Raw genomic sequence first — 23,792 nt, forward strand, 5'->3', positions numbered from 1 at the left:
CAACTCAGTCAAGCAACAAAACCATCATCCACTAAAGTAGCCATCACTACTACTGCACCTCAACATCCCTTTCTCAACCCCTGCCGTTCCCCCTCCTTCTTCCTCTATTCGGCAAGTGTTCAGAATGAAACCATTTTTTTTTTTTTTTCCTCAATCACGACAAGGGGGGGTTGGATGAGACATTTTTTTTTCATCACCTTTTTTCATTGTTTATTCTTTCTTTAACTTATTTTAATTATCATGCTTAATTTTTATTTTCTTACCATACATCACTAACACAACATGTTGGTGACATGTTCCACCCATAGCATGGCCGGCCACTACATATTAGGGAGGGGGAATTTGACATGCAAGTCCCCTTTTTCTTCCACATGCACTAATAGGTCCTCATGCATTGACCTATCACATTTTAAAATTTTCTCATATAAGTCCTATTGACTAAATTCACATGCAATCGACTAAATCGAAGCTTGAAATTTTCACACATTGATGATTACATATTCTAGATAATAAACATCACATTCAAACCTTTCGGTGACTCGGTTTAGCGGTCCCGAAACCACTTCCCGACTAGGGTCAATTTTGGGCTGTCACAACTCTCCCCCACTTAAGAAATTTTCGTCCCCGAAAATCTTACCGGTAAATAGGTTTGGATATCGTTCTTTCATCGAGCTCTCGGTTTCCCAAGTAGCTTCCTCGATCCCGTGTTCGAGCCATAACCCCTTTACTTTCTGTTCGGCATCTTTAATCAAATCAACTCCGAAAATTTTACTTTCACCAAGCTCAGTCCAAAACAATGGTGTGCGGCATTTACGCCCGTACAAAGCCTCGTAAGGTGCCATCTTAATACTTGATTGAAAACTATTGTTGTAAGCGAATTCAATCAAAGGTAAATACTGTTCCCATGAACTACTAAACTCGAGGATGCAACATCTCAACATGTCCTCAAGCATCTGAATTATCCGCTCGGATTGACCATCGGTTTGGGGGTGAAAAGCGGTGCTAAAATGCAGCTTGGTACCCAAAGCTTCTTGCAATTTCTCCCAAAATCGCGAGGTGAATCTCGGATCTCTATCCGACACGATAGAAATAGGTACTCCATGTAATCTCACAATCTGTGAAACATACAATTCGGCTAGTTTATCCAATGAAAAATCTGTACGCACGGGGATAAAGTGAGCCGACTTAGTCAGCCTATCAACATCAACCCAAATCGCATCCTTCTTACTTGCTGACAATGGCAGTCCGGACACAAAGTCCATTGTGACTCGATCCCATTTCCACTCGGGTATCATGATCGGCTAAAGTAACCCTGAAGGCACTTGATGTTCCGCTTTCACTTGTTGACATATTAAACATCTCAAAACAAAGTCGGAGATGTCTCGTTTCATACCATGCCACCAAAACCGACGTTTCAAGTCGTTGTACATTTTCGTGCTCCCCGGGTGAATTGACATTCGGCTACAATGGGCTTCGTTCAAAATCATCGGAATGAGTTCCGAATTCCTTGGAACACACAAACGGCTTCTAAACCTCAAACAACCATCATCATCAATCTGAAACTCCGATTCCTTGTTCGGAACACACTCAGCTCGTTTTGCAACCAATTCATCATCGACTTTCTGAGCTTCACGAATTTGATGAGTCAATAATGGTTTGGCTTTTAATTCAGCTACTAACATATTGTCAGGTAGAACAGACAAGTGTACATTCATCGCTCGCAAAGCAAACAGTGATTTCCGGCTTAAGGCGTCCGCAACCACATTAGCCTTTCCCGGGTGGTCATCAATGACAAGCTCGTAATCTTTCAACAACTCAAGCCAACGTCTTTGTCGCAGATTTAAGTCTCGTTGAGTCATCAAATATTGAGACTTTTGTGATCCGAAAACACATGGCACTTCTCACCAAACAAATAATGTCGCCATATTTTCAATGCAAACACAATGGCGGCTAGTTCGAGATCATGGGTCAGATAATTTCTCTCGTGTGGCTTCAATTGTCTCGACGCATAGGCCACAACTCGACCTTCTTACATCAATACGCAACCCAACCCAAGTAGGGATGCATCACTATAAATGACAAACTCTTTACCCGATTCGGGTTGCACCAAAATTGGAGCTTCAGTCAAATGAGTTTTCAGTTGATCGAAGCTTTTCTGACATTCCTCCGTCCATTCGAACTTAACATCCTTTTGAAGTAACTTCGTCATTGGTGTGGCTATCATCGAGAAACCTTTGACAAATCGTCGGTAATAACCGGCGAGCCCTAGAAAGCTCCAGACTTCAGTAACATTTCTCGGAGGCTTCCAGTTAAGTATGGCTGAAATTTTGCCCAGGTCAACTCGAATACCCGATGCGGATACCACATGACCCAAGAAGCTAACCTCTCTTAACCAGAACTCACACTTACTGAACTTAGCATATAACTGCTTATCCCGCAAAATTTGCAACACTTGCCTCAGATGCTCAGCATGTTCGGTCTCATCTCTTGAATAGACCAAGATGTCATCAATAAACACAACTACGAACCGATCCAAATACGGCCTGAAGATCCGATTCATCAAATCCATAAACACCGCAGGGGCATTAGTGAGCCCAAACGGCATCACTAAGAACTCGTAGTGACCGTACCTCGTTCTGAAAGCAGTTTTGGGTACGTCTGAATCTCGAATCCGCAACTGATAATAACCCGATCTCAAATCTATCTTTGAAAACACCGATGCTCCCTTTAATTGATCGAACAGATCATCAATACGCGGTAACGGATACTTATTCTTTATCGTCACTTTATTCAGTTGACGAAAATCAATGCACAACCTCATGGTTCCGTCCTTCTTTTTCACGAACAATACTGGTGCACCCCAAGGTGAGAAACTCGGTCGAGCGAAACCTCTATCCGTCAATTCTTGCAACTGAGCTTTCAACTCTTTTAACTCGGTTAGTGCCATACGATGCGGAGCGATCGAAATAGGCGTAGTTCCAGGTACAAGCTCAATACCAAACTCTACCTCCCGAACAGGTGGCAAACCCGGTAACTCTTCAGGAAAAACATCCGGGTATTCACAAACCACCGGCACCGATTCGGGTTTCTTTTCTAACTCCTTGTCATCAAGTACATACGCGAGGTACGTTTCGCACCCTTTCCTTACATATTTCTGGGCCAACATTGCCGATATTACAGCTGGCAACCCCCTTAAGTCCGCAGACTCAACTCGGATTATTTCGTTATTTGCGCACCTCAAATTGATAGTCTTGCTTTTGCAATTCACAACCGCATCATGCGCGGTTAACCAATCCAACCCAAGAATAACATCAAACTCGTCGAACGGCAAAAGCATCAAATCGGTAGGAAAACAGGATTCTCGGATTATTAGAGGGCATCTCTTACACACTTTATCAACAAGTACGCATTGACCCAAAGGGTTTGATACTCGAATTACGAGCTCAGTAGACTCAACAGGTAGAGTCTTACTGGTTGCTAAGGTTTCGCATACATATGAATGAGTAGAACCAGGGTCAATCAATGCAATCACATTAGTATCAAAGAGAGTGAAGGTACCAGTGATGACGTCGGGGGAGGATGCCTCCTCTCGTGCGCGAATGGCATATGCTCTAGCAGGAGTACGGTTCTCGGCTCGATCGGCCGTATCAGAAGCCCCCCTCTGACTACCACCCCTGCCTCCTAAAATTCTCGGTGGTCTACCTCTAGATGTCACTCCACTAGGTCTTGCACCTTGAATCTTATTCTTCTCATCCAGCTCCGTGCAATCTCTAATGAGGTGGTCCTTCGAACCGCATCCGTAACAGACCCTGCTAGTAGACTTGCCCCAACATTCACCTAGGTGTCGTCTTCCACATTGGGGACATTCAGGTTTCTCGTGACGATTATTGCCCACACTAGCTACCGAAGTAGCTCGGGAGCCCATCGATGGTCTTGCCCTGATGGAAATTCCCGCAGTCGCCCTCGACTTCTTAATGTCCTCCCTGAACTTCTTTACAGCTGAGAACGGAGCTTTACCCGTCGATCTCTTACGATAATCTCTAGCTTCAAATTTAGCCTTCCTCTTCTCCTTTCCAAGTTCTTCCGCCTTGCAGGCTCGTTCGACTAGTGTTACGAATTCTTTTATTTCCAAAATACCCATTAGTAGCTTTAAATCTTCATTCAATCCTTCCTCGAATCTTTTGCACATAGCAACCTCGTCAGCTACACACTCCCGGGCATACCTACTGAGTCTTACGAATTCATGTTCGTATTCAGATACAGCCATACGGCCTTGCTTGAGTTCCAAGAACTCCTTACGCTTCTGATCAATGAACCGTTGGCTAATAAATTTCTTCCGGAATTCCATTTGAAAGAAGTCCCAAGTTACTCGCTCGTTCGGGACTATGGAAATCAAGGTCCTCCACCAATAGTAGGCTGAGTCTCGCAACAAAGATACAGCACATTTTAGACATTCGTCGGGTGTGCATGACAATTCATCGAACACCCGAATGGTGTTATCTAGCCAGAACTCGGCCCTTTCGGCATCATCAGTTACTATGGCCTTGAACTCCTCGGCCCCACGCTTCCTAATCAAGTCTACAGGTGGCTTACTCAGCCTCACAGGATCAACGACTGATGGCATTACAGGCTCTTGGGGTGGATTATTCAAATTCGGGAATTGTTGGACAGCCGGGTTGGTTCGGGCATATTGCGCGACCCACTCATTCATCATGGTAAAGAAGGCTTGTTTAGCCCCCTCACCTTGATTATTCGCAGATGACTGAGGTTCAACAAGCGGCGTCCCTTGTGCAGGAGCAGCCGCTATGCTCTCAACGTCATCCGCTAGGGTTCTTTCTTCACCGGGGTCCATTTACTAATCAAAACAAAAACATTTCAACCGTCGGAAGTCATCACACATTTAAACATTAACATTCGGCATGTATAGCTAGACTCATACGCGCTATGGTAGTCCTAGAACCGACTAAACCATGGCTCTGATACCAATAAAATGTAACACCCCGAACCCGAAACCGACACCGGAGTCGAACACGAGGTGTTAACTGGCTTTAACCCCTTACAAAATTTATTTTCCAGACACTGCCCAACCTGTGTACTAGTCGTTTTAAAAAATCATATCTTGAGTTTCGTAACTCGAAAATCAGTTTCGTAATTTTTCCCAGAAACTAGACTCATGTGCCCATCTATGTATTTTTTTCTAGAATTTTTGGTTGGGCCAATTAGTACAGTTTATTAGTCAAAGTTCCCCAAGTTGCAGGGGTCGACTACACTGACCTTTGCCCATTTCGACTTGAATATCTCCCTGCACGGGGCTTCAATACTGATGCCGTTTGTTTCTATGAAAACTAGACTCAGAGAGGAATCTGTACATATATGGTACGACCCATAATTATCTCTGGTTAATTTATAATGAATTTCCAAAGTCGGAGCAGGGAATCCAGAAACCGTTCTGGCCCTGTCCCACAAAAATCTGATTATCTCTTAATATACTGCCCATATGATCTTTTCGTTACTTCCTCATGAAAGCAGACTCATCGAGCTTCGATTACATAATTTATTCATCAATTAATTCCACTCCTACTATTTTTAGTGATTTTTCAATCTCATGACACTGCTGCTGCCAGCATCTGTTACGAAAGTAACTAGGTCCATTTCATGCCTACCCTTGATCCAACTCAATCGAACATTCGTGCCATTTTCGCATGGCTTAAAGTTTACATGCCATAATTCAAACACAACGTACTAGCTTATACATGCCAAAATGTTCTTCTAAGCCAACTAAGAAGAAAGTACCAAAACTTGCTATCCGGTGTGATGACTTCGATGACGGCCCGACCACGCAAAAATAGATGAGTCCAAGCAACCTATAATGGGTGACAAGGAAACACCGAGTGAGTTTATAACTCAGTAAGTCATAAGCTATGCACTACCATCCATCAATAACATTATCACAAGAGAAAACAAAATGGAACGAGGCTAATTACTCCATCCATTCCGAACCATACCATAGTTCCTCCAACCTATCAATTCAATTTCATATCAATTCATGCATTCACATTCCATATACTCATCAATAGGACATTGAAGCATTTTCATAAATCAATTTATTTTCGTTACAATCAAATGACTAAACGGCCTTTCACCCATCCTACGATAAATTTTATGTACGTGACTTCAAGTATATTTGTCACATAGGTTCAAACTTACCGAGCTCAACACCAAGTATAAGCATAGCACCTATTAGCCATGTACTCAAGACACTTACCCGATCCGCTGTCCGCGATCGACTCAATAGTGTCGCACACATAGTGTCCATAATGATTCACGAATGTATATCGAGTCCGCACACTCAGTGCTATATAATCAACTCGCACACTTAGTGCTACATAATCAAATCGCACACTTAGTGCTACATAGTCAAACTCGCACACTTAGTGCCGCATGGTCAATTCGCACACTTAGTGCATCATATTCATTTCGCACACTTAGTGCAACATAGTCAAATCGCACACTTAGTGCTGTACAATTTAATCCCGCGCACTTAGCGCCAATCTCATGGTCATAAATGGTTATCCCGCACGTTTAGTGCCGAGATCAACAACTCAGTACATCTTACCTCTTTTCTTTCATTCAACGATTTCATCATCACATACGTACATGCACACATATATATATATGTATATTTATTCATTCCATTCGCATCAATACATACACATTATGACCATTTGAAATAATACCAACTACATGCTTAATGACTTACCTCGTGTTGGGTAAGACGGTTCCAACTCGACTACTCGATAACCTTTTCTTTGCCTTTACTCGATTCACCTCCTTTAACTCCTTGAGCCAAATCAATAATTTAAAATAGTCATTAATCGACTATTCAAGTAGTACTTTCAGAATAATATATATATTGATTTGACTTTCACACACATAGATTATAGTAAGCTTTATAATAGTCAATAAATAACTCATTGGCAAATTTTCATTAATGTTTACAACAAAATCACATATTCACTACGAGCTGTTTTCCTGAGCAGTAGTCGCTAAATTGTTTATAACTGGAGCTACAAAACTCCAAATCACTAGCCGTTAATTTTCCCTGAATATAGACTCGTATATCTTCCATCCATAAAATTTTCAGAATTTTTGGCTTGGCCAATCAATACCAGATTTTTCTTAAAGTTTCCCCTGTTTCACTGTTTGACTATTCTGACCACTCTTCACTACGAATCAAATTTCTCATTTTACAGAATTCAAAATGTGTTATATTTGATCTCATTTGAAACTAGACTCATTAAGGAGTCTAAGCATATAAATTTTATCTTATAATCATTTTTGTACAATTTATAATGATTTTCTAAAAACAGAACAGGGAATCTAGTAGTCATTTTGACTCAGCCCCACAATACTTCAAATATCTCAAGATCGGTAACTCTTTTGTTTTCATAGTTTCTTTTGTAAGAAAATAGACTCTTCAAGCTTTAATGGCATAATTCACTCAGCTTCTAATTCAACTCCTACAAATTATGGCGATTTTCCAAAATCACCTTACTGCTGCTGTCCCCAAACAGATTATTACCGAATCAAATACTAACATTAGCATTTCACCTTAATAGCTAGCTTGCCAAGCCTTAATTTAACATATTTTCATTCAATTTAGTCTAATAACGCATAAATGGGTAAATTACATTTTTACCCCTAATATTTCGCACTTTCACAATTTAGTCTTTATTCCACAAAACACAAAACACACAAAGTTTGGTCACACTCCTTAAGGGCCGAATCTTCCTAGTGCCCATATAAGTCCATACATCTCATTTATTTCACCTTTGAGTCCTTCAAAAATTTGTTTTTGTAATTTAGCTCTAACTACTCAAAATCACCAAAAACTTCAACACAAAACATATTAATCTTTAACATATCTTTCACTTTTCATCAACAACTATCAAAAAGCTCAAGCACTCATCAATGGCAAAACACAAAATCATCATCAATCCACAAAATTCAACCATGGGTTTTTAGAACTCAAGTCAACTACTAAAACATGCATGCATCTCAAGAACAACATCAAACATACCTTAGTCTAGCAAACCACCATAGCCGATTTTCTCAAGCTCTTCCCCTTCCTTTCTTTCCTCTATTCGGCCAAAGGTGTTCAAGAATGAACACACATTTTTTTTTTGTTTTCTTTCCTCAACTCACGGCAACAGGGGGGTATGGATGAGACCATTTTTTTTCATCACCCTTCCTTTTCATTGTTTAATTCCTTTCTTTAACTTATTTTAATTATCATGCTTAATATTTTATTTTCCTTACCATACATCACTAACACAACATGTTGGTGACATGTTTCCACCCATAGCATGGCCGGCCACTACATATTAGGGAGGGGGAATTTGACATGCAAGTCCCCTTTTCTTCCACATGCACTAATAGGTCCTCATGCATTGACCTATCACATTTTAAAATTTTCTCATATAAGTCCTATTGACTAAATTCACATGCAATCGACTAAATCGAAGCTTGAAATTTTCACACATTGATGATTACATATTCTAGATAATAAACATCACATTCAAACCTTTCGGTGACTCGGTTTAGCGGTCCCGAAACCACTTCCCGACTAGGGTCAATTTTGGGCTGTCACATTAGGTTCATGTACTAATTGTATAGAAATACATGTTCTTACTAGTTGACCATGATCACACCAAGGTGGTTTGATTCAATGGGTGTAAGAATTATAGTTGTAATGGCTTACAAATATTTCTAAGGTTTAATGTAAGATGCATGCATCATCTTAATGCGTATCATAATGTTGCAAAATGTTTTCAAATATTTATTTAATACAAAGATATTAATATATGAATGATTTATTTTCAATTCGAAAATGGCAACAACTCCCTTATTGAACATACTCATTGAAAACAAATTGAACGAAAATAACTATATAGAATGGAAAAGGAACCTGATAATTGTCTTGAGCTGTGAGAAACTTAAAACAGTTCTAGATACTAACTACCCACCAGCAACTCAAGTTGAGGCTAGAAAACGCTGGGAAGAGTTTGATGAGATAGCTCATTGTTATATGCTAGCAAGCGTGACCAATATTTTGTATAAGCAACTGGAAAGCTGTAAGAATGCTAAAGCGATTTTAGATAAGCTAGAAGACATATTCGAAGGCCAAGCTGCCTTGAATCAATAGTCTACCATAACTAGCTTGATGAATGGCCAGCAAAAGCCCAACATTCGAGTCAAACACCATATTATCAATTTTATGGGCTACTTTACGGAGGTCGCGGACAATGAGACAAATCTGGACCTGAACACTCAAATTGAGATGGTGTTCAAAAGCTTTTGAAAGGATTTTACTGGTCTTCAGGCCACATATAACCTTAGAAACAAAAACCTAACGCTTACAGAACTCATGAAGGAGTTACAGTCCTATGAGTTGATGTTGAACGACTGTCAACCGGTCCAAAGAGTAGAAGTGAATATAACTGTTGTTTCTTCCTCAAAAAGGATAGGAAAACACATTAAGAAAGACAAGACTAAGATCTCTGAGCCATAATAAGCGAAGATGAAGAGAACTAGAAAGCCTAAAGACTTATTGTAAAGAGTGGAAGGAATACCTAGCTACCAAAGGGAATTGTATGAAATTCTTGATGATAGAAGCTTTTTTAGTGGAAGATTCAATAGGCCACTAGGTCATTGATTCAGGAGCCACAAATCATGTTTGTGTTTCTCTACAGGGGTTTAAGGAGATGAAAGATCTTAAAGATAATAGCTGATCATTACAGATCGGGAACGGGACAAGTGTGGTAGCTAAAGTAATAAGAGATGTACATATTTATTTTGATAATTTTAGGAAGATCATTTTAAGAGACATTTTTTATGTACCAAGTTTCAAAAGAAACTTAATTTTCGTTGCATGTTTATATAAAGACGACTTGACCTTGAATTTTAATAATGGAATTGCAATATTTAGAATCACAATCTTATCTACAATGGATGGATTTCAAATAATCTCTATTTTATCAAACTAAAGATGTACACACTGCTTGAGATTGAAATATCAAATAAAAGACTTAAAACTTCTCACTCTAATGAGGCATACCTTTGGCATTTGAGACTTGGTCATATTAATCGAGAAAGAATCACTAGACTTGTGAAAGATGACATCTGAAGTTTGCTTAAAGAAGTTGATCTTCTACAATGTGAATCTTACTTGGAAGGTAAGATGACTAAGCAACCTTTTAATGCAAATGGAACGCGGGCCAAAAAAATTCCTAGAACTTGTGCACATTGATGTATGTGGCCCCATAAGTGTTAGTGCAAGAGGTGGTTATGAGTATTATGTAACTTTTATTTATGACTATTCCATATATGGGTATGTATACCTGATGCATCACAAAAGTGAAACCTTTGATAAATTCAAATAGTTTCATGTGGAAGTGGAAAAAAAACTAGGTTTACCTATAAAGGCACTTCATTCTGATGGAGGTGGGGAATATTTATTTGATGAGTTCTTAGGGTACCTCATGGAGACTAGGATTCTACCCTAGTTAATCGTGTCGAGCATTCCACAAAAAAATGGCATGGCAGAGAGAAGGAATCGAATATTGTTAGACATGGTACATTCGATGTTAAGTTATTCGAAGCTATCAATCTCTTTCTGAGGATATGCAGTACAAACAACTTGTTGTAATAGCCCGTTTTCAGTGAAATCAGAACAGTGGTTTTTGGACTACAATTTTGACAAGTAAATTAATATTTTATTATTATTTTAATGTATATGGGATGTTAGTTAGATCGTATCAAAATTTCATTAAGAAATTTTGACGTTTGCATGATTAATTATGTGAAAATGACTAAATCGTAAAAAAGTACAAAAGTAAAATTCCATTAGTTAAAAGGGTCAAATGACTATAGAAATTGAAAGTGAGTGGAATTAAATGGTAATTAGACCATTTGTGTGGTTAGTGGATATTCATGGTAGGGTTTATTTGAAATTTTAAATGTATTTAAAGGTTAAAAAGGTAAATGAGTAATTAAGGTTAAAATAAAGAAAACTAAAAATTTCTTCATCTTCTTCCATTTTCTCCTCCGGTTTTCTTAAGAAAAAAGAAGCCATTTTTAGGTTTGAAGCATTTGGCCAAGTCCCTTGCTTGCATGGCATGATTTTTAAGCCCGTTTTTAATGATTTCTATGTTTTCAAGATCGTTGTAGCTTAATCTAGCTAGCTCGGGGATCAATTTGTAAAATTGTTAAAGATTAAGGGTTATGCCATGAATCTTCTTGCATTATTCTTGATTCTTAATGATAGATTATGAGTCCTTGTTGATAAATAAACAAATTTTTTAAAGTGATTTTTGATGAAAATGTCATTTAGGGACTTATTTGTAAAAGTAGTAAAAGTTTATGTTAAATTTCTGAAATGATGGTTTGTATGTATGGTTTAAGTCCCTAGATAATTCAACTAGCTTGTAAAGAGGACTAAAATGTTTAAATTTTAATTTATGACCTTAAGGACTAAATTGTGAAAAGTTAAAGTATTAGGTGAAAAATAGTAAGTTTACAAAAATGTGAAATGTGGACTAAATTGAATGATAGGGATATTAAATGGATTAAATTTTTATATTTAGATCAAGATAGACCACGTATGGATCTAGATCGGGGAAAAGTTAAAGCCTCGGATTAGTCGATCTCGTTTTTACGCCATAGTCATCGAGGTAAGTTCGTATATTAATGCTATATCAATTTATATGTTAATGTGTTATTTTCCATGGAATTAAATGATGTACATCCAAAGCAATGTTATGATGGTTATCGAGTCTCGGTTGAACTTTGATCGGCTATTTAATGTCACAGTAATAATGTGCAAGTGTGCACTGTCGGTGCAAGTAAAGTAGACAATTATGAGTTTGTCAGATATTGATCCTACGAGGATGGTTGTCTTTTGTCTATTCATGTTAGTGCAATAAATACATAAATTGTGAGAGTAGTTTTCGAAGCAATAACTTGAAAATAATAAGATAAAATATGATAGTGAGAAACTGGGATCCCCAACGTGAATATTCAATAGAATGCTAAGTGCTCACAAGGAAAAAAAGGATAGGTGATTGTCAATGCATTAAACTGCAATGAATATCTTGCCAAGCTTAACTTCTATATTTAATCTAAGACTTAAACATGCACATTAACCCACCTTCCAATGCTGGCAATGGAACACTATTAAGAACAAGTGGATTAAATTCCTCTAATCCTCAAGCAACTTCCGTTGTCATGCTTGTTAGCTTGAACTATCACTGCACCTTCCAGTGTCAGTGACCGCAATAACACTTCCATGCTAAAAACATTCAAACCCAAAGATTAAATTGTAGAAGCAAGATTAAAGAAAATAACATTTAACCCAAAAATCATGTGTACTTCCATACTAACATGAAATAGAAACTAATCACCAGCATTTAGAAAAGAAAAATAAAAGAAATAAGTGGAGAATACTATTCCTAGACAACTCGACTTGGATCTGTCTATTCCTCCTTGTGTCGCACTCAGGGCTCCTCGTCAAGAGCTGGTTTGCATCCTTTTCACGTCAGTTTAGCTGTTGGAGCTTAAGCCACTATAGCCGAAAGCTTTAAGAGGTAAGTTGAAGAAGACGATCCAAAAAGCTCTTCTTCCCCCTCTTTTTTTGTGTGAATATTGATATTTATTCAAATAGTACAGCTATCCTTTTGTCAGAATCATGTTGCATCTATACGTACAAGTTAGTTGTACCAAACTGGACAGCTCACGTATTTTTGTTCCTATCCAGAAAACTGTTAGGTGCTGTGACAATTCTGGGCACAATCTGGAAAAACTCATGCAGCGACATCAGTACCAAAACATGAAAAAATTAAGGATAAATAGGCTAAGATCCACCGAGTCATAAAATGTAAATTACTGAAATGAAAATACTAAAATATGTGCTAAAGATAACTAAAAGGGAACAAATTAACCAATAAGTAGGGAGAAAGCATATGTTCTTTCTAGTACTATCACACCTCCAAGCTTGAGTTTTTACTTGTCCTAAAGTAAAATAGAAACTGGCAAGACTATACAAGAATTCATTAAGGTAAATGATCATTCTAGCAACCTGAATCACCTACAATTCCAATGAATGATTCACATTTAGATGACAGAATATTGCATCGACAATATATAAGTATGAATGACTCAGATTGCATCTTCATCAAAACCAACATCATGCTTTAAATCTTAAATTCTATCTACCAATACATCATTTATTGTAAATATATATTTATATAGATACATATATATATTTTATGTGAATAAGGGATATCGTTGAATTACTGTACCCTCGCTCCTGAAATGTAACGATGGAGTGTAACAAACCCCAAGGAGTACATAATTGCGTCGACACACACTCGTGCAGCTACAGCCTTTGGCTAGATTCATTTTTCTAATGCTTGCATTGGAGTGTTCCCTCTTTAATATTTCACAATACACACATTTTGGAGTGTCTCTTATTTATAACTATTTATACATATGAGTAGCTATAAAAGGCAGATTCATTCAAGATTCAAGGAATGCTACTAGTAATCCATTACTAATGGAACCTAAATCATTCATTAAAGAATTGAAGATACAACATTCTGTCAAATTTATCTGACTCATTCATTGATAGTTCACATGATTCAAGAATTAAGCATCAAATGTAACAAAATTTTTTAACACATTTGCATTAACCACAAATAAACCTTGCATGTTTAATTAATATATTAAAAAAATTTAAAATGTGGGTGTATTTCCAAACCCCATATGCATTCCCCGAAACTTAAAGTTCACATTGTCCCCAATGCACTAAGATTAAAATGCGATGATAATAATAATGCAACTACAATGTTCATTAACAAAATGAAAATTATAGCTACATGCAATGCATGAATACTACAGCTAAAACATAAAATAAACTAACTCAGTTTTCCTTAGCCATCAATGTGGTTGCACGATGTGTCTTCTTCCTCCTCCTTTTCTCCTCATTCTTGCGCCTTTTGTCTTTCGAGTGCTTTCCTTTCCTTTTTTGGGCTTTGCACGGTCCTCTGATCGCTCCTTAGGTTCTGACTCTGTCCTGGCACCATCGACTGCTTCTTGTGTAGGAGGGGTCACCTTGAGTGGTCTGGTATAGACCATTATTCCTAATGAATTATAGTGCTCTTTACTTGTTACCTCTATAGCTTCCGCCGGTCTAGCTCCATCTCGCTCCAGATTATCAGTAGTTGCACCCACAAACTCGGATGCATTGTCAATATTCTCAGCAGTTTCTTTCTCAGTATTTTCTTCCTCGACCTTTTTATTGACAACTTCAACACGGACGTCCTTCTTTCCCACAGGAACTTCCTCTTCCACAGCAAACGCCTCCTTACCAGTAATGACTTTACCCTCAACCAGGCTATCAATCCTTCGCATGCACCCCTCAACGTCCATTGATTCCTTTTCTTTCTGAACATCAAAGATGTGCACAATGGGAGGAGATTCCACCGATCTGTCTCGGTCCCCTAGGTCATCTTTATTGAAGGAGGGTTCATATTCTCAGATAATTGGTGGGAACACTGGAAATTTTAGGAGTGGGGTCGGGCTTAAATGATGTAATGTGGCTACAATAGAGCTGTTATAGGCCCTGGTATAAGCATACAACAACTTTTGTGATCTGTCTATAGCCTCTATTGTAGCGACAAGCCTGATCCGCTTATTATTGATGGAATTGTTAAACTTTTTGATATCTTTCATTTTACCGAGTAGTGATGTCTCTATAGTCAAGTTTGTTCCCTTACTTTCTGTTTTGGTTTTGCCCTTCCTTGTATTGCTGGTCTCCGTCTCTTTCATTGTCGGTGTATCTTTTTCACGAGTCATTCTTTCAATACACGTTTCATTGATCATGCCCTTATTTTCCAAGATCTCTTCATCGTCACGGGGCACAATCCCTTTTCTATCACAATAGCATCACCAGCGACGGAAAAACCAAAATTCCATTTTGCCTTGCGACAGAGTTAGCAATTTCCTGGTGGAGTATTGCGCTGACATCAATATTTCTGCCTTTGAAAATTGAATGTATCAATCACATTCTATCCCGGTTGACTGTGGTGCTATGAGTGGAGGGTAGTAGCCTGCAGTTGACAAAATGAAACCAAATTTTGCTTTGCAGTGTTAGTAAGCGGTGGTGCATCATATAATTCTTTTGATGTGAAACTGTCCACAATGCTTCTTCGACAGATAAATCCTTCACCGACAGGTCCCTTTTGTCGTCTGTGATATCTTCAATAAACTTGGAGTGTTCATCGGCATCCACTTTAGTGTTGTATAGCTCATTGATTTTTGAAGCATCCCATGAGATTAAACCTTCTCGAAAAAATATAAACTCCAACTCATGGTCATAAAGGTTAGCATAAACTTAAGTACCAACAAATGAGAATAGCTTCTAGGATGTGTACAGAATGTCACCCACTGCAACTTAGAGATGGTTCTGGAGATTTTTTGCCCAAATCTTGCTATTGCGAAAGAAGAATGCCCTGTTCTGGGTGGAAGTTTCACTTTAAGATATTGTTTTGAAATCGGTTTTTGGCTACTTTCATTAAAAAGATCACCAACTTCTTTTTCCTTGTTGGCATGGAGGATTCTGACTCACAAAATGCAGTTGTAGAGGATGAGTGTTCTTCAACAGGCTTGGTGGCTTTCTTAACAGATCCACTCATTTTGCCATATTTTTCTTGTTTTGTGGAGTGAAGATGGTTCAAAGGTGTAAAGGTACGAACTTGGGGGAGAGAAAGTGAACAAAAATTACTACTTGGTCATTTCACAGTCGGCATAATGAAGAGGGGTTTATAGTGAGTGAAAGAAGAAAATGGAAAGACGTGATTTTTTGAAGGGAAATAAAGCTGGCGGGAATAATTGCATCCAATAAGAATTGCTCCCGCTCAGACATATCAGACGGCTAGGTGAATTTTGATCAAACTTAGGGATCTAAAATTTCTGGTCTGCCATCATTCTTGTTGAGTCAGAAGTGACAGTACAATAGTACGAATTGTGTTGACAATAAAGCCCAAGTGCGCCGACAATGGTACCTAATTATTCTGCAAAAAAAACAAAAATAAAAATAATAAACAATTTTGAACAGAAGCAAAAATAAAATAAAATTACCTAGTAATAAATTACAGAAGAAAGAAAGAAAAGGAAAAAAATTATTCGACCAATTTAATGGTCTCTGCCTTCTTTCGATCAATATTCCCAAGATAATGTTTCAATTATTGACCATTCACTTTGAATTGGTGTTCATCATATAAATCTTTGATTGTGACTGCACTATGAGGAAATACTTTTACCACTTCGAAAGGTCCAGACCAACGAGAGTGCAATTTACCTGGGTGCAGTTTCAGTTTAGAATTGAATAATAAAACTTATTGATCCGCGATAAATTGTCGCTGCAAAATAATTCTGTCATGCCATCATTTGGTCTTTTCCTTGTAAATTGCAGCGTTTTCATAGGCATTTCACCTAATCTCCTCTAGTTAAGTGATATCCAATAAATTTTTTTTCCAGTAGCTTTATAGTCCATGTTCACTTGCTTAATTGCCTACATTGTTTTATGTTCCAGTTCAACTGGCAAGTGACATGTTTTCCCAAAAATAATTTGATACGGCGACATCCCTAATGGAGTTTTGTATCCTGTTCGCAATTCCTATAAATTGTCATCCAGACTTGAAGACCAATCTTTCCTCGAAGGGTTCACAACCTTTTCAAGAATGTTTTTAAGTTGTCGATTCGACACTTCGACTTGTCCATTAGTTTGTGGATGATAAGTAGTAGCCATTCTATGATTAACTCCATATCTTTTCAATGCAGCTGCTACTTGGTTGCAATGAAAGTGTGTACCCTGATCACTAATCAATGTCTTTGGTGTGCCAAAGCGGGTGAGTATATGCTTGTGAAAAAAATTAAGCATTGTCTTTGCATTATCTTTTGGTACTACTGATAGCACTAGAAAGAACATAGGTTTTCCCCCTTACTTATTGGTTAAAATTTTCCCATTTAGTTATCATTAGCATACATTTCAGTATTTTCAATTTAGTAAATTGAATTTTATAACTCAGTGAATCCATGCCTATTTTATCCTTAATTTTGCTATCTTTTTGCATTAATATCACTACATAAGTGAATACCAGATTGCGTCCAGAATTGTCGCCCCACCTGACAGCCTTCCAGATAAGAATTAAAATTGTGTGAGCTATCCAGTTTGGTGTAACCAACCTGTACGTACAAGGACAGCATAATTTTGAGGAAAAGACACCTGTACCATGGAGGAGGACATAAAAGAGGGACATAAAAAGAAAAAATGAGGCTCTTCTTTTTTCCTGATCGTCATCTTCATCACCTGATCTTGAAGCTTGTGGTCATAGCAGTTTAAGCTTCTCACGGGTGAGCCAACATGAAAACCAGATGTAGAATAACTTCTGTCGAGAAGACCTAAGTGCAAGCCAAGAGGGAATAGAGAGATTCAGTCTAGTTGTCTAGGAATAGTATTCTCCACTCGATTCTTTCTTATTTCTTTATGAATGCTGATGTTTATTCTCTGTTTTCTGTTTGTATGGAAGTACACATGAATTCTTGCTTAAATGTTATCTTATTCAATCTTGCTTTTATTTTTTAATCTTGGGGTTTGAATGTTTTTTAACACAAAAGTGTTATTGCTTTCACTGACACTGGAAAGTGCAGTGAAAGTTAGAGCCAACAAGCATTACAACTATAACACCCCTTACCCGAGACCGTTGCCGAAGTCAAGCACGAGGTGTTATCTGATTTAACTTACCAGTTCATAGCATAAAAATTTGCTTTTAAAATTAATTCACTCACGTTCAATCAATATGTCCCTAAAAAGGATCCTCAGGTCCCTAAAACATGCAATGAAAACGATTCGAGTCCAAACTGGGAATATTAAAAATTTTCCAATTTCTTAAACAAATCAAAATAATTTATTTCACTATTCACAGTAAAGCTGTCCACTCGCGCGATAGTCACTAATTTAATTATAACTCAAGTTATGATACTTGAAATTTAGATCCATAAATTTTCTCTAAAACTGGACTCATACACCTTGTTACCATAAAATTTCTAGAATTTTTGGGTTAGCCAACTAGTACATTTTATTAGTTAAAGTCTCCCCTATTTCTCTACTCGTCAATTCTGACCTCTCTGTGCTAAAAATCAGTTATCTCATTGTACAGAATTCATATAATGTTCTCATTTGTTTCTTTTGAAAATAGACCCACTAGGGATTATAGAAATATAAATTATGAATCATAATTCTTTCTATACAATTTTTAATGATTTTCTAAACTCAGAAGAGGGGACTTCAAAAACAACTCTGACCCTGTCTCACTAAAATTCAAATATCTTCTAATATAAAATTCCTTTGCCTACATCGTTTCTTTCGTGTGAAAATAGACTCGATAAGCTATAATTATATATCTCACTCACTCTCTAATCACATCACTGCTACTGTCCAAAAGCTATTCTATTGCAAACTTTTACTCTTTTATAATTTCTTTGTATTTACTATCATTTAGGCATCCATAACACCAAACATGTTCTTAATTAGCCATTTAAATAGCAAATCATTAGCCATATCATATAAACACACTCAAAATGACTAAGTCTCTATACATGCCATAGCTTTACACGTTTCAAAATCACATAATATCGAGATGTCTGTAGATAGTGTGAGATGAACTCCGACGTCCTTGTGATCCTCAAACTGACTTGGCGATACTATAAAAATAAGGAAAATAAAGAAAGTAAGCATAAAGCTTTGTAAGTTTACAAGTAAATAAATAAAAACATTTATCATAAATAATCATACTCATAAATTTCATCAAACATTAGAATCTTTACTCGCTTCTTTACTTACTCACTTACTTGTTTACTTACTTGCTTACTTAAATAACTGATGATTATAACTTACTCTTCCATTGCTGAAATTTCTTTCTCAACTGATAACTGAGATATTCTAAATCCCTATAACTCACTTGAATTTATTATTATGCTTTTATCTGAACTTTCATGTAACATGGTCTATTTACTAGCCCATTGAATCACTTGGAATACTAAGGATACTCGGGTCTCCTATCTGATAATACATCCAAAGATATGTCCCAGACATAGTCTTACATGGGATGTTTTCTGTATTGCCAATGTCATATCCCAGATATGGTCTTACATGGGAGTTCTCATATCGGTGCCCATGCCATGTCCCAGACATGGTCTTACGGGGGACCTCTCATCTCGGTGCCAACGCCCTGTCCCAGACATGGTCTTACATGGGACCTCTCATAACCTCAATGATGCCAATGCCATGTCCCAGACATGGTCTTACATGGGATCTCATTCCCTTAATGTCATGACATTTGTATCCGATACATTCCTAATGTTTCAACGGGGCTTTTGTCACTGATTCTCTGTCATCTCATACTTAAGTCAACATTAGATATTTTCATGAAATGAATGTATAATTGCTGAAAAGCAACAACATTAATAATAATTATCAAAATATTGCATTTATTTACCATAAACTTACTTCAGTACAAAATATGATCAAATCTAGCACTTTAGTCTTCAACCTTTCTCTTTCCCCGTCTAACTCCAGATTTCGTTCTTCTTGATCTATAATAGCAAATTTATCTTATTTAATACTCACATTCATTGATCCTTGACTCGAATTTTGGAAAAATTATGATCTTGCCCCTAAATTTTACATAATTACACTTTTTTCCCAATGCTCGGAAATTAAACTTCTTCTCTTATTCTTATGTTTTATGACATGCTGAACATTTTTCCCTTCTATGGCAACATCAAATTCTCACTCTAACACTTATGAACATTAGGTATTTTACCGATTGTGTCGTTTTACTTGTTTTCACTTAAAATCGCTTAACAAAATTTATTTAACATAATTTCAAGCTTCATATTCTACCATAAAAAATCAAAATAAACACATTTCACCGATGGGTATTTTTCCAAATATGAACCCTAGGTTAAATTATTGCTAGAATAAGCTAAATCAAGTTACCGGGACTCCAAAAATGTAAAGAACATTAAAAACGAGGCTTGGGATCACTTACTATGGAGCTCAAAAGCTTGAAAACCCTAACTATGGCTTCCCCCTTGCTAAATTCGACCAAATGAAGAAGATGAGCATATTTTTCCATATTTTCCCCCTTTTAATTCTTTTTTATTATTAAATGACTAAAATACCCTTCACTTAAAAATATCCTATTTCACTTATCTTATATCCATTTTTGTCCATAATTTAACCAATGGTCTAATTGCCATTTAAGGACCTCCAATTTAAAATTTCATAACAATTTGACACCTCTAACATGTAGAACTCAAGTTTTGCACTTTTTACAATTTAGTCATTTTGACTAAATTGAGTGCCCAAATGTCGAAATTTTCTAACGAAATTTTCACAAAATCATTTTGTGAAATTGTAGACCATAAAAATATAATAAAATAAATTTTTTTCCTCATCAGATTTGTGATCCCGAAACCATTTTTTTGACTAGGCCCGAAATCGAGATGTTACAACAACAGAAGTTGAGTGAGGATTAGAGGAATTTAGTCCACTTGTTCTTAATAGTGTCGTGTTGCCCTCATTGGAAGGTGAGGTTGGCATGCATGTTTAAGTCTCAGATTAAATAGAGGAGTGACGCTGAGTAAGATATACATTGAACTTTATTACTTCGACAGTATTTTGTTGAAGATTCATATTGGGGATCCCAGTTTATCACTATCATATTTTATTTTATTGTTTTCAAGTTATTGCATTGACAACCATCCTCACAATTTATCTTATTTATATCTGGTTATTGCATCGATAACTATCCTCACAATTTTATTATTTATATCTAGTTATTGCACCAACATTAATAGAAAAAAGACTACCATCCTTGTGGGATCGATATCCGACAGACTCACATCTATCTATTATACTTGCATCGATAGTGAACGCTTGCACATTATTGTGGTGATGTTAAACACCCGATCAAGTTTTTGGCGCCGTTACCGGGGGTGACGTTTGTTTGATGTTTATTTTTGTTTTTGCGTGTTTTTGCACTTTATTTTCCTTATATAATGTTTAGCATTCACTAAATGGTTTTTCTTTGTTGCTAATTCTTTAACTTCAATTTAGGTGTCTTATGACCCGAAAAAATTTGGATTTTCTTGCAGATTTTTATCTAGAAATTGAAAGGACTGTTCAGAGTAGACTTCGAGAACAAAGAAATATGACTCTACCAAGGAACAATGCAGCCATACCCCCAATGCAATAGCAAAATGTTAATAACCCATTGTTGCCGCAAGATGTTTGCATACAAAATAGGACTATACGAGATTTTGTAGTACTTGTTTTGGATTATTTACAACCAGGAGTTGTTAGGCTAGCAATCCAAGCTAGGAATTTTGAACTCAAGCTAGTAATGTTTCAAATGCTGAATTCTAATGGACAATATGCTGGACTGCCACATGAAGATGTGAGAGAACATCTTAAATCATTTTTCTTGATTTGTACATCTTTTAGTCAACAAGCATTCTTGATGATACTTTAAAGATGCAATTATTTCCTTATTCCTTACAAGAAAGAGCCCGTACTTGGTTTTTTGGGCTACCTGCCGGATCAATTACTTCTTGGGATGCATTATCAACACAGTTTGTTTTGCGATTTAACCCACCGACAATGAATGCTCGTCTTTGAAATGATATTACTGCTTATCATCAGATAGATGATGAAAATCTTCACACGACATGGGAACGTTATTAATCTTTAGTTCGACGATGTCCCATGCACAGTATTCAACTAGAAGCACAAATTGAGATTTTTTATAATGGGCTAGATTCACATACAAGGAATCTTGCTGACGCATCAGCCAATGGACCTCTGCTGGATTGTGCTTATAATGATGTTGTAAGAATTCTTGAGAGAATTGCTCAGAATAATTATCAATACCCTATATCTAGAGCTACACAAGCAAAAACTACTCTAGGAGTTATCGAATTGGATGCAATAACCGCACTAAATACTCAAGTTTCTTCTCTCACAAACATGATTAAAAATAAGCAAGGGACTAGTGGAGTTGTGCCTATACAAGTCGCTCAGCAAGTTGGCGTTCCTACTTTTTGTTATGAGATTTGTAGTGACAACCATAGCTATAAAGATTGTTCGTAACATGCAGAGAATGTCTGTTATATTAGTAACATCCGTAAAAATTGTTACGAAAATTCTTACAACAACTCTGCACGCAACCAATAGTTTTGGGGAACTTAGAATGGTGGACAAAATGCTACGACATTTAGATATAGGAATACATCTACTCAAGGAACTTATAATGCCAGGCAAGGGAACTGCAATCAACATAGCAAAACAACAATCAACACACTTAGATGCATCCATAATAAGGCTAGACACATCCACACAAAAATTTGATGCAGCCCCAACACTCTTCAATACTAAATCAACATGTTCAAGGACATCGACGACAACTGTACACTCAAACTTCTACTTTTGATCCATTAGCAACTCTTGAGGAGTTAATGCGGGAGCATATTACTCGCACGGAGGCTATCGTACAAGGGAATTCATCTTTTATTTGAGTATTGAAAGAGCAATTAGGACAACTTGCTTTAAATCTGGATACTCGACCACTAGGTTCATTACCTAGTGGCACGGAACATTGTAAGGCTATCACTTTTAGGAGTGGTAAACAAACTGTCGAATCGCTTATCGACTCTAATATAGCACCTCAAGATACGGATGGATTGATCACTGGTGAGAATGTTGAATCTGAAGAATTTGACAATGCAATAGACAAAGAAATTCTACAAATTCTCATTCATATGCATAATGTCTGACCTTCGAAACTGTCGCCGCAATCAAAGGTGCCAGCGTAAGCATATATATCTCTACCTTTACCCTTCCCACAAATATTCTAAAGGAATAAACATGACGAGTAGTATCAGAAGTTCCTGGACACATTAAAGCAACTGCAGATAAACACTGAAGCAACTGCAAATCAACATTGAAACTATTCCACTCACAGAAGGCTGTAGTGTTGTTTTGAAAAACAAGTTGCCCCTAAATTGAAAGATCCTGGGAGCTTTACCATCCCATGTTCAATTAGCAATCATTATTCGGGTAAGGATTTACGATACTTGGGAGCTAGCATTAACCTAATGCAACTATCTACTTTTAGAAAGTTAGGAATTAGTCACATGAAATCTACAGCAGTGACATTACAACTAGTCGGTCGATCATTGGCTTAACCTGAAGGGCAAATAAAAGATGTCTTAGTTCATGTGGATGAATTCATTTTTTCAACTGAGTTTAACATACTTGACTGTGAGGTAGATAAAGAGGTTCCCATAATATTGGGACGACCATTTTTAGCGACCGACCAAACTCTGCTTGATGTTTATAAAAGTAAACTAACAATGTGACTTAATGATGAGCAAGTCACCTTCAGTGTTTTTAAATCTATTCAATGCAAGGACAAAGAAGAATGTCATGCTGTTGATGTGCTAGATGATCTAATCGAGAAAGAATTCAATGACCAAAGCACAGTACTTTCTAAAAGTTTACAGTGACAACTGATGCCGAATCCTTAGACGATTATGACAACATGGTTGAAGCTAATAATCTTGAACTCAAACATGGGTGGCAGATTGAATCCTTAGTTTTCAAACCATCT

At 37.1% G+C, this 23,792-nt stretch overlaps 1 protein-coding gene across 1 annotated transcript; it reads left to right on the forward strand.

Moving 5' to 3' along the window:
• Window positions 1–8,890: 8,890 nt before the first annotated feature.
• On the forward strand, window positions 8,891–9,205 carry LOC107956155 (uncharacterized). Its single transcript, XM_016891889.1, has one exon. The coding sequence runs from the start codon at window positions 8,891–8,893 to the stop codon at window positions 9,203–9,205; it is 315 nt and encodes a 104-aa protein (XP_016747378.1).
• The last annotated feature ends 14,587 nt before the right edge of the window (window positions 9,206–23,792 follow it).

The sequence above is a fragment of the Gossypium hirsutum genome, chromosome D07, assembly GCF_007990345.1.
Source record: "Gossypium hirsutum isolate 1008001.06 chromosome D07, Gossypium_hirsutum_v2.1, whole genome shotgun sequence".
NCBI lineage: Eukaryota > Viridiplantae > Streptophyta > Magnoliopsida > Malvales > Malvaceae > Gossypium > Gossypium hirsutum.